This window comes from Canis aureus, chromosome 13, assembly GCF_053574225.1.
Source record: "Canis aureus isolate CA01 chromosome 13, VMU_Caureus_v.1.0, whole genome shotgun sequence".
Lineage (NCBI taxonomy): Eukaryota > Metazoa > Chordata > Mammalia > Carnivora > Canidae > Canis > Canis aureus.
Genome location: NC_135623.1, coordinates 10216894 through 10229426, shown reverse-complemented (window position 1 = coordinate 10229426; position 12533 = coordinate 10216894). Strand labels below are relative to the sequence as shown.

Here is a 12533-nt window from a genome sequence, read left to right as displayed (position 1 = left end):
TAGCCGTAGGTTGTTTCTTTTTTATTGCCATGTTGTAGTCCATTGTATGGACACCCTGTGATTTGTTTATTAGTCCACCAGTTCATGGATTTTGGGCTGTTTCCAGATTTTCATTATTTTGAATAAAGCTGCTCTTAGTTTACATACAGGTTTTTCTGTGAACACAGTGTTTTCACTTTTCTTGGGTAAATCCTATGAGTGATATTGCCCGATCATTTGGTATGTGTATGCATCACTCTATAAGAAATTGCCAAACCAGAGCAGTTGTGCCGATTGACACCCTCACCAGCACTGTATGAAAGTTCCAGTTGCTTCATATCCTTCCTTGCCAAGACTGGATATAATCGATCTTTTTAATTTTAGTCCTTCTAGTAGGTATGTGGTGGTAAAGTGTTTTCAGTTGCTGCTACAGCCTCCGTATCAGGTTTTCATTTGTCAGCAGGCCTTAGTTTTGTGGAAGGCATTGTTTTCTACTGTCATTGAGCAGCTATTCCCCGTATCCCCTTGGGCAGCTAGTGGTGGATTTTCCAACTCTGAAAACACTGGATTTTTTTGTCCTCCTCGTTCATCTTCATCATGCCGTGATGTCAGATCTATCTCCTGGAGCTTGCTGTGTATGTGATGCTCTGGCGCCTCTCCTCCTCCTCCTAGGCCGTGGGTGTGGAAGGGTTGTCCCGACTGGCCAGGGTACTACTCATGGACACTTAAAATACGTCCTTGTGTACTTTTAACTCCTCCCCACAAGTGATTGCCTAGTAATTCTGTGACTTTTTTCTTTTGGCTTCATCCAGAAGCCTGACATTCCAGCCTGGTGGGGAATGGAAAGTTAAGAGTGTGACGTCCTCTGACACCCCCCCCTTCTTATAGAAGGGTCTGAGGTTTGTTTGTTTAAGCTGGACAGAGGATGCCAAAGATAGAAATTTGAGTCAGCCCAGCACTAGCTTAGGCGCTCCTTTTCACTCTCCTGGTTCCTCCTTCCCCTCCCCCCTCTGGCCAGTTGTTTCCTGGGCTTTGTCTGAGAAACACTGTGCGGTGTCAGCCCCATCTAGGGCTGCCCTTCAGTCAGGGGTGAGATGGAGGAGAAGCCGCCAGGAAGTTTCTGACAACACTGTGCTGGGGGCCGCCGCCTCTGTGCTGACAGTTCGGGACAGGACAGCAGTAACCTCAGGAGAAAGGCATTTGGAGGCCTGCGCCGAGCTGTGGGCTTGTGGCTCAACTCAGGGGAGGAGGAAAGCCGGGCCTGGAAATGCCGCTCTTAGATTCATCTTATTTGCCATCAACCATCTTTATTTTGACTCACGTTCTTGGGATTGCCGGTATCCTGTACTGGAAGAGATGTGCCAGAGGCAGAGCAGGTAATGTGTGAACCCAGTTATTCTTTAAATCTACTGGGGGGCGTTTGAGGGTGGGGTAAATGACGGAGGGCTTCGCAGTGGCTTTCCTTAAAGGGCCAGTACCTCTTCTCAGCTGGGGTGCTGTGAGACTTTATGCGTGTTTGGACCTACTGAGGAAACTGGGCCACCCTGGGACTAGTTTCAGACCTGGACTCTTCCCTGTTCTGTGCAGCTGTCTGCTGGAGGGTGCTGGTTTGATGAGGTGATGTCTGGACTCCAAGCTGAGGAAAGTGGCAACTGTGCTGACTTGGGTCCTTTCTCAGAGAGTCAAGCTCTTCCTTTCCCTACTTTCTCACAATCTCAAAGTGGCTTCTGGATCTCTGTCTTTAACCAAACACATACAGTGATTCTATCACCCTTTTAGGTAGAGATAGGAGAAAACTTGTGGGATTAGAGAAGTTTCTGGATTTGGTGTATTTTTGGATAAGTAAAGACAGGAGGAAAGGCCAATGAGAGGAAGGGGTGAGTGGTGTCCCTACCAAGGTGCCTCTGTTCTCTTTGATAGATTAAAATTGTTCCTTTCCCTTCAGGCAGCAGTAGAGTTTACTTGTTTATCTAAGTCATCCTGTTCAATGCAATGAAGTTAACTATTCTTTTCCCCAGGGAGTCAGGCCCTGATTTAAAAAAAAAAAAAAAAAAAAAAAAAAAGCAGACCCTTCTTTCTCCTCGTATTTGGTATTAATTACATTATATGCCTTTGATTTCTAAAAGCCCAGTGCAGGAATCAGCCTCATGTTTAGCTAATTCTGAATCTCCATGGTTGAGGACTAATAAAGACTGGCTTCTCCTGGAGTCCACCCTCGGATCACAGTGCCTTCAGGACTGTCCTTGTGATCTGCCTACTACCTTCAAACCAAAGTATTGAGATACTTTGTGTCTTACAAGTTAAGATGGAGATTTGATGACTTATTACTTCGCTTTCTATTAAAAGTTTATGAATGCTTGACGGAATTAGAATTAGATTCAGTCATTCCTCAGTGTCCTTTCCAGTAAGTCCCAGAAAAGCTTTTGACTAAATATTCAGATCCCAGCATGTGTCTATATCAGCAAAAACAGACATTTAGAAATATGTTTAGCTTGTGTGGTGATGTGTTTAAGGAGATAGCCCAAAGTGACTTTCCTGAAATGTAAGCCTGTACTGGATCTTAGAAAGAAAGGAGCAGACAAACATGAATTATTTGGCCCTATATACTATTTCATATGCAATGAGAAAGTAATTGCCGTCTAGAAGGAGCCTGCTCCTTTCCTTTCCCTGTGCATGGTAGTAATGACATTTTTAAACCACTAATTAATATTTTAAAAGTTTATCTTCAGTATAGGATTTTCTATGATACTTAGGAGTTAGAGCCCTATCTTTCAAGTGCTTTTTTATGTTTTAGAAAATGTATTTTGTAAACATCCATAAAATGCATCGAAATAAAAAGAAAAATAAATTGTAAAAGTTTTTTATTTTTGTGAAACAACTTTGGTTCTAGTACCTAATAGTTGGGAAGGTGCCGTGTTCATTTATCTGTAAAACTGGAGCAGGGGTTTTATAATTGGAGATTACAGATACCAAAACTTCTGTAGAAGTGTTTAAGAGATTCTATACCCAGATAAATTAAAATAAAGATTTATTTTAATTTCAATTTTGAGATGTATTTTATCTATTTAAAATGTTTTTAAAAGTAACACGTATGCGGGATGCCTGGGTGGCTCAGTCGGTTAATTATCTTTGGCTCAGGTCATCCAAGCCCTGAGCCCTGAATTAGGCTCCCTGCTTAGAGGAGAGCCTGCTTCTCCCTCTCTATCACTCTCCCTACTTGTGCTCTCTCTCTGTCAAATAAATAAATAAAATCTTAAAAAAAAATAAAAGTAACACGTATGCTCTAATATACTACCTGCCAGTTGGATATCACCAAAATAAAGTTTCTCCACCATCTCTAAGTACATATTTAAACTCCTTATGAGTGTACAGTTTATTAAAAAAGTGAAATTTGTATCTTTTTATCTGGTCTTTTTTTTTTTTTTTTTTTTTAAATTGGAAATGTTTCCCTATTGCAGAACATACTAGAGAACATAGGTCCTGTGCCTGGTTAATTCTAGGTAAGGCTCAGGTGCTCGGTCCATAACAGTGAATGGGTTACACATTGCTAAGTGATGACACTATAATACTGGGCCGAGTGTGTACTAAAAGATTTTGTGCTTATTGTCCCACATTTCCAGTCATATTTACGTATTATAAAGGATGTACACAATTTTAGATGTCCAAAGTATTTGACATTGAAACAAATATTTCTGCTATTCTTTCAGGGTCTTGTATCAATTTTTTTGAATAATATCCTGAGATTACCAGGCACACTGTGAAACTATTACTGTTTGTTGCTATTTGTATGAACCAGTTTTTAAAAAAGGATTCACTCTGATAAAGTGCAACTTAGAAATAGACTGGATACCAAAGGCTATAACTGTAATTAATTAATCTCTAATTTTAATCAAAATTACTTGAGTGGTTATATCATTTAGCTTTAAAATATGCAACACAAAATTGAACCCATATAATTGATTTATACTATTAAACACTGCTTTTATTTATCTTTATTATTTATTTATTATTATTTTTTAAAGATTTTATTCATTTATTCACAAGAGCCACAGAGAGAGAGGGAGAGGGAGAGGAAGAGAGAGTATTTCCTTAGCTTAGAGGGGAGGGGAGGAGAGGGGAGGGGAGAGGGAGAGGGAGAGAGAGAGAGAGAGAGGTAGAGGGAGGCAGAGACACAGGCAGAGGGAGAAGCAGGCTCCATGCAGAAGCCCGGCATGGGACTTGATACCAGGACTCCAGGATCACATCCTGGGCCAAAGGCAGGCTCTAAACCGCTGAGCCACCCAGGGATCCTCTCTTTATTTTTTTAAAATACTGTTTTTATATGTTCTATATGTTGAGTTGCATATAAGATTTGTTTGAAAAAGTGATTGTAGAACATACAACCTAAGAACTATTTACTGTGTTGGTAACAGGGATTCTTTTTTAAACTGGAGGTTACCTCTTTTGTAACTTAGGCCCATTAGTCCCAATTCAGCCTGGCAAAGACCAAGTTCTTTCTCTTCTAGGTGTCAGGCTTGCTTAGGTTTGAAGGCTATCTTTGCCAGTCCAGACTCTTCCTTCTCCATTTACTATATATGATTCCCTAACTCCTTATTATTCCCATTGGACAGTTAAATTGATTGGTTTTGCTTTGAAAATTTGGAGGCCAGGTGTGCATATGGAGAGGTGAAGGGGGTACAGCAGAAGTGTGGGGAAGGAGTCATGGATCACTATTCCTTCATTTTCCTAGATGTTATCGGTCCATTGGTGAGTTCTGTTTATAGAACCGGAACTTAGGACCACGTTCCTAAGTCACAGTCTCTTCAGCAGTTGTAAACAAGATACAGGAAGACACAGACAGTTTGTATTGAAGTCATAAAATACTCGTAAGATAGAACTTTGCTTTCAATTAGTATTTAGATTTTTAAATAGTCTTCAAAATACCTTGCCCACACTTACATTCACATGTATTATCTTGTTATTCCAAACACTTCCTACTGTTTTAGTTTGCATCCTCATGTTTATATCTTGGGCTGTTTAAACAATCTATTTCCCCCATACTCCTTCCCACCCCCACCTGTGTTCCAGCTGTAGCCAGAGTTAACTTTCTAAAATACAGAGCTGTCTGTATCACTCTCCTGCTTAAAATCCTTCAGTGCTTCCCCTCTGCTTTTATTTTTTTTCATTTATTTTTTTTTCCCCTCTGCTTTTAAGAAGAAAGTTCAAACTTTTCAGGATGACATAAAAGTGTTTTTATGGGGCACTTGTCTGATTTGGTGGGTAGAGCATGTGACTCTTGATCTCGGGGTTGTGAATTTGAACCCCATGTTGGGTGTGGAGATAACTTTAAAAAAAAAGGTGTTTTTATGATCTCCCTGCCTATTTCACTAGTTCTATTTCCTGTCTTGGCCTTACAAACACCTAGTACTCTAGCATCATTTAAAAACTTGTAGTTCTCTACCCCAAATGCCCATATCCTCTTTTCAACTGGACTAGTTGATTCCTGTCCTTCAAGGTAAGTAGTTAGAGCCTCTGGAAAGCATTCCTACACTGAAGTAAGAGTTCCTTTTTTTGTGGGTCAGTGGCACTGTGTTAGTGCTTCTTATTCAAACTTGTATTGTCATCTTGTTCTGCTTGTCTGTCTCTCTCTCTCTCCACTAATGACAGTCTATTAGTGTGTAAGATTTTTAAGAGCAGGGACACTTACTCATCTCAGTTTCTCAAGTGTCTGAGACAAAATAGCTGTCAGTAAATGTTACTTGAACAAATAAATTGAAAGGATTAAGATAGTATTCGATATAAGCTGTAGCAGGGAACTTGTCCTATTCATTTATACCTATAGGGCTTGGCTTAGTTTGACATGTGGGCCCCAAGGTAGGTGCTTCAGTATGAATGATATAGAGCTGCCCTGTGTTTTAGTTTATTAATATCTCACATCATGATAACATAAACAGGACAAAAGCTTTATGGTTCCTTGAGAAGTACATTTTTTTTTTTTAATTTTTTTTTTTTTTTTTTTTTTTATTTATGATAGTCACACAGAGAGAGAGAGAGAGAGGCAGAGACACAGGCAGAGGGAGAAGCAGGCTCCATGCACCGGGAGCCCGACGTGGGATTCGATCCCGGGTCTCCAGGATCATGCCCTGGGCCAAAGGCAGGCGCTAAACCGCTGCGCCACCCAGGGATCCCGAGAAGTACATTTTAATTTTTGTGTGTTTACCAAAGGAAAAATGTGTCCCTTTCTATGGTCTTGTTTTTTTAATCTGCAAAATAAAAGAGTTGGACAGTCCAGTTTCTTAAGGTTCTTTCCATTTTCCAACATCCCACTAGGCAGACCGGCTATAATCCCTGGATCTGGACCGTATGAACATAGTGCAACCTAAGATTGCATCATCTATCTATCCATCATCTATCTATCTATCTATCTATCTATCTATCTATCATCTTTTCCTTCCTTCCTTCCTTTTTCCCTTTCCTTTCCTTCTTTCCTCTCCTGCATCCCCTTTATTTTTTTGCATCCCTCTCCTCTCCTCTCCTCTCCTCTCCTCTCCTCTCCTCTCCTCTCCTCTCCTCTCCTCTCCTCTCCTCTCCTCTCCTCTCCTCTCCTCTCCTCTCCTCTCCTCTCCTCTCCTCTCCCCTCCCCTCCCCTCCCCTCCCCTCCCCTCCCCTCCCCTCCCCTCCCCTCTCCTCTCCTTCTTTTTTCCCTAAATCAGCTCCATCACACCTTTGAGTCTGTTAACCTTAAGATCAGTCATAAATGCTGATACAGTACATGAATTGCTGATATCACCCCTCTAGACACTGCTATGCCTTTAGTTTTCTTGAACTTCAGTACAAGACATAGGAGTTGTCATTACATTTTGTCCTGTGAGATTTGGTGTCACCTTTTGCGATTATTATGACATTAGCTGAGCATCCTCCATTCATCTTATCTAAAAATTTGTTAGGCATGTAACAGGTACTCGATAAATTAGTAAACAGTCATATCTAATATATCTTTACTCTGATAACTAAACCATTAGCTGTTTTTGTTTGTGTGTGTGTGTGTGTGTTCTGTTTTGTTTTGTTTTGTTTTACCATTAGCTGTTTTAATCAAGGTGGAAGCCTTGCCTTTTTTCTTTCCTTAGCTATTCTTTATAGATCTGTGCAGTGTGTAGGAAGACCACTAAACTTGGTGTCAGGAGCCATGGATTCTAAGTCCTGGCTCTTCTGCTGACTACATGAGATGTTAGACAGTCACTTACTTCCTCTGCACCTCAAATTTCCCTTTGAATGAGAAGATTAAAGACTAAGGTCTCTAATTTCCTGTGGCTTCTGGCAGTGCAATCATTTGGCCTTTACTTGGATGTGACATGGAGTTGTGGTTGAGGGTCTGGATCAGACTGCCTGTGTTATCATCCTAGCTCTGCGATTGATGTCAGTCTGTCTGGGTTTGAGCTTCCTCCTCTGTAAGTGGGGTTAATAATACTGCATGGTTGTTTTGAGTTAGTTTTAAGAATACATTCTGCCCGTAGTAAGGACTATATGATTGTGGGCTTTATGTATGTATGTATTTATTTATTATTATTATTAGTAGTAGTAGTAGTAGTAGTAGTAGTAGTAATATCTACACCCAACGTGGGGCTTGAACTCATGACCCTGAGTTCAGGGGTCACATGCTTTTGCAGCTAAGCCAGCCAGGTGCTCCAAGGACTATATAATTTGTTTACTCATGATGCTTTTTCCACAAAAGGAATCATTGAGGACATAGTAATTTCCTGTATGCTGCATGGACAAAGTATAAATATTTGTCTTTACAGTTGGGAATGAAGAAATGTGAAAAAAGCCAATGTGGGAGTATGCAAAAAGTTAGTGATATATTATGAATTATTGTCTTACATTTTAGAAGGAAAGACTCTGTGTCCACTTCAGTATCCTTAACAGTAGGTGATTCTGGCATTTAAGGAAATAAATGTATAGCTTCGATTTCCTGTGCTATTGTAAGAAAGTCAGTGCTTGTAAATTCTCCAATAACTTCTAGCCGTGTATGGAAATACTGACTTGAATTTCTTCCTTTCACTCAACATTTTATTTTTTATTTTTTTCCCCATTCAACATTTTAAATACCTACAGGTAGCAGCAGATTCTCTTTTTCCTGCCCCTGACATCTCTGGACACCCAATGACCTATGACATGACTAAAAGCTGGGCAAAAAAGGGGGGATGACCTGGGTAATCACTACTCAGGTGGGTCTCCTCTGAATTAAGAGCTGACTGTCTTAATCAAGGTCTTGCTATCAGCAGTAGCTTCCCTTTTGAGGCTCAGGATCTCTTAGGAGGGAAGGCCTGCCTCCTGGCAGTCAGACTGACCTCATCCCTAAGACTCTCCACCCTAACTTCATCAGTCTGTATTGCCTTCACAGGACATAGATTCTGTTTGGATCCCAGGGGAGTGAGGAGCAGGGAGGAGGCTTTGGTTTACATTTTTCAAACCTTACCTGGTGATGATTATTTTGACTTTTAGAGACTCTGGAATTATTTAGTATTTCTAAAAATTATCTCACATTATTCATTTGGGATATGCCTTAAATCTCTAATTGGCTATAGTCAAATATTTGTTTCTTAATCTTCTGAGGAATATTCCACCACCTTAAATATCCAGCCCCCTCATGGCAGTGTAGTTATTCTGGATTAGGTCCCTGTCAGAAACAGTAGGGTGTAATAGGAAGTGTAGCTTTGGAGCTGGACAAATGGATATGTAATATTGGTCAAGTTATTTAGCCTTTAAAATTTTTTTTAATTACTTAGAAAGAGAGTGATAGAGAGCGAGCATGTGAATGGGGGAGAGGGGAGGTGTTGCTGAGGGAGAGAGAGTCCTAAACAGATGTGGAGCTCCATCTCACGACCCTGAGATCATGACCTGAGTTGAAACCAAGAGTCGGATGCTTAACCAGCTGTGCCACCCAGGCACCCTCAAGTTACTTAGCCTTTTTAAAATATTAAAAAACAGTTATGGTAGATGCTGAATTAATTTTAAGTTAGGTTATTGAGCACCTTCAAAATGTGTTAGAGACCAGGATATGAAGACCGAAGATACAAGACTCAAGAAATTTAAATCAGATCAAGGAAAAGGTTACTAAGTATGAATCAGGAGACATTTATTCCTTTTTCTTCTTTCTCCCCTATTTCTTATGCATTTCTCTTCTTAAGACAAGGTAAATTCTAGGGGGACCCTTTCTGTCCAAGACTGACTAAGAAAAGTCTAATATGAAGAACAAACTGAGTAGAGTTGTCTCAGGTTATTGGGGTGACTGGGAGCTTAGTCAAGGAGGGATAAAGTCAGCTGTGAGTCCCGTTATTAGTAAGTAGTAACAGGATTATTAGCAGTTTGTAGGTGGGAGGGCTACCTGGTAGGGAGTGAAGAAAGCTGTCAGGGTACTGAGGCAGGTCTCAGGGCTTGTTTAAATTGAGTGGCCTCTAGGCAAGCTCACGTTTACTCTTTTTCACTTGCAGTCTCTGGGGCTAATCTCTTCGAACTGGCTTTCCTGGGTGTTGCCCCTCCCTCCCTGCCTTTAGGAACAGGATTGGAAGTAGCATTAGCCTGAAGAAGTCATTCTATTTAGGGAGCTGGGGCGGAGGGCCAGTGATTAGGCCTTTATCTGCAGTGGAGCCTTTCTGAGTAGTGTGGGGCCAGGATCAGCGTGGCTCTCCTGCCTTTGACAGAGACTCAGCTTTTCTAACCCCTGGTTGGATCAGAAGTGTGAAGAAGCGATAGATGGGCTGGGCCATCCGAATGAAAAAGCCCTTCATTGTGTTCCTTCAACATTCCAGTGTCTGGTACAATTAGCCAGGACTAAGAAAACAAGTTGGACAAACAAGCAAGCCGCCTTCCACTGATGGATAAAGGGGTCCCTGGCACCGCTGAGTTAAGTGCGCTGACTGCAGAGACAGGGTGGGAGGCTCTGGGAGGAGGAAGGGGACTTGGGGATGAGGTTCCTGGCTGGATGAGTAGAAAGAATGGAGCAACAAGCAAACAGTATTTTTGAAGTTGATGAAATCTGCCCTGCTGATCTACCTGAGAGACTGGCTGGGGCAGGGCTACTCTGAGAAGTAGGTGGGGTCATTGAGGAGAGACTGTGACTCTTCCCTTTGGGCAGCTGTAAATGTGGGGAAATGAAGCTCCATTTAGAATCTGGGAGTCTGTCGGCAGTGGACAGTGTATGGGATTCACTCCGTTATAGTCTCTCCCATTGTGGGACCTTCTCAGTTGGTTAACACTTCATATGTACTTCTGCCTGAGAAGAGGCCAGCCAGAGGAGCAGTTTGTTGGGCAACGGCTGCACTGTTCCTGACTTGGCAGTAAGCCGTCCTACCTTACCAGCTCTCCTGCAGCTGTCTAAGATTTGCCAGGTCACAAACTTCGGCTCTGCAAATGGAGGGTAACCCAAAGACCAGCCTCCTCCTACCTGTTCAGGCTTACTCAGTAACTTGGCTGGACTTTTTCACATGAAGCTCCCATCTCCGTATGCTGCCTTTGGTCTGAAAACACTGAGCTGGTGCCACTTTTGAATGGGATGCTCTTTGTTTGAAGACCTGAACCCAGCTTTTGGAAGTGCTCTAGGGAGGAGCTTCCTCTCTGACCTCAAGGGGAGGAGGAGGTCATTAGGAAGTGGTGGGTGGAGCCACGTCTCTCTACTTCTGCTGTCTCTCTTTGCTCATCGAATAGCTATCTCTCTTTACCTTGAAGACTTTTTGGAGGAGCTGCAGAGGGTGCACGAACCACTAGCCGGAGGTTCTTTGGAACACCCTCCTTTTGGGTGGGGTCAGCAGACACAAGAGTGCCATGTGGCCTAGTTACCAAGATGAGCAGGAGTTCAACGCCCACCTGGTTTGCCGCATGTGCTGTATGGGTTAGTATGTGAAGTTTTTTCCTTGTCTGGGCCTGTGTATCCCAAGTAGCTCTTGCTGTCATCAACTCATAGGAATATATGGGCTTTGAAGTCTTGCAGATGTTACAACTTCTGGGCTTGTTAAAATGTGCAGGGGAAGAGACTGGGGTGCTCTACTTCCTGGGGAACTTTTTAAGCTTGTAGACTGGCAGTTAAGAGCCTGAGCTTTGGGTGTGGGACTTTTTTATAGAGACTGAATTCATGCTCACGCTTCTTTTTGCCTGTATCAGGAAACTACTTTTAAGTTATGTTGCATAGTTCTGAAAGTCCAGGGTGTATTTTTAGCAGAAGTTGGTTGGTTACGGAGTCCACCTCTGAGCAGACTGGAATGGCGGGGGGCGGGAGAGGAGGAGTCATGGCCTGGGTTTCCTCTTTCACTTATTCTCTTCTGCCAGCTGTAGGAGGTAAGAAGGCTCCAAGGTGGTCTGGGGATGGAACCTAAAAACAAATTGCAGGCTAGGGAGGAGTGTTGTACGGGCTGTGACTTAGATCTCCCTGGACAAGAGTTTATTAAAATCATGTTCTGTGACCTTGAGCAAGTGGCCCAGCCTTTTTGGCCACAGGTTTCTTTGGCTTCCAAACAGCAGGGTATGTAGACTGGTGCTGGAATGAGATATCAATTTATCAAGTTCTTGGTAAAATGAAAAAGGTAAGGAGAAGATAGTGTGCTTTTCATAAAGGGGAACTCATTTAAATAACTGTCCTTTACTCTGGAATCACTCTTCCTACTTTTCTGGTGTTAAAGTGTCCTTTATTTATGAAAGAATGGTTCTTAGGTGGTAGCTTGGTTTTAGATATCCCTACTTAGCAAAAGAAAAGGTTGACAGCTTTATGTTAGATTTTCCAATTTATTTTGGAACCTTTACTGGTTTGTAAAATTTGAGTTTGGAAGCTCCTGGATTGATCACTGACTTTGATAATCAAAGTATCTTTGATATTATACTCTCGAGTCTCCAAAGCAGAACAAAATCGTGACCCAAATAGGCAGATTTTCACTAAAATTGAAATCGTCAGCTGTTTCATCGAGAGGAGAGGGCAGAAGAAATTTCAAAAGGGGTGTAGCAGAGAGCTATGGTTCTGATCCTGTCTCATGACTGCTAGGCCAGTACTGCCAGATATTTAAGTGCTTTCTGAGAAACAAAGGTGATATTATAATATTGTTTGGGGCACACGGAGAGGCCGTGTTAGTCTGTTGTTGACATGCAGTCTAGCCTTTTATCTTTCTGGTATCATTGAGATTTCTTCCCTGAGACTTAGAGAAAAGAATCGTCTGCATCTGAAAGTGCGTGGAGATAAAGGTTCCCTTTCCTGGAATCAACGAGAAGTATAAGAAAGTTTAGAATCTTTATTGAAAGTTTTGGGGCAGGGATGGCTGGGTGGCTCAGTGGTTGAGTATTTGCCTTCAGCCCAGGGCATGATCCCAGGGTCCTGGGTTCGAGTCCTGCATCCGGCTCCCTGCGTGGAGCCTGCTTCTCCTTCTGCCTGTGTCTCTGCCTCTCTGTGTCTCTCATAAATAAATAAGTAAAAAAACAAATTAAAAAAAAGTTTTGGGGCAGAAACCTTATTCTGTCTCATCTTGCCCTGTTTAATCCCATGGAGGCATTGTGGTCTAGTGGTTAAGAGAATGGACTTTGGCATCACCCGTCTG

General features: G+C 42.1%; 1 protein-coding gene across 22 annotated transcripts in view; it reads left to right on the top strand.

Annotated features, from left to right (window-relative positions):
* Nucleotides 1-12533, top strand: part of MACF1 (microtubule actin crosslinking factor 1) — a 338748-nt gene that overhangs the window by 108371 nt on the left and 217844 nt on the right. For 2 of the 22 annotated variants that reach the window (XM_077844657.1, XM_077844656.1), the window contains exon 1: nt 1015-1355. The exons of the other annotated variants lie outside the window; for them this stretch is intronic. In XM_077844657.1, the coding sequence (XP_077700783.1) occupies nt 1247-1355 (109 nt within the window). In that variant the 5' untranslated portion in view covers nt 1015-1246. Of the gene's footprint in view, nt 1-1014; nt 1356-12533 lie in introns of those variants that run through there. 22 annotated transcript variants of the gene reach the window in all.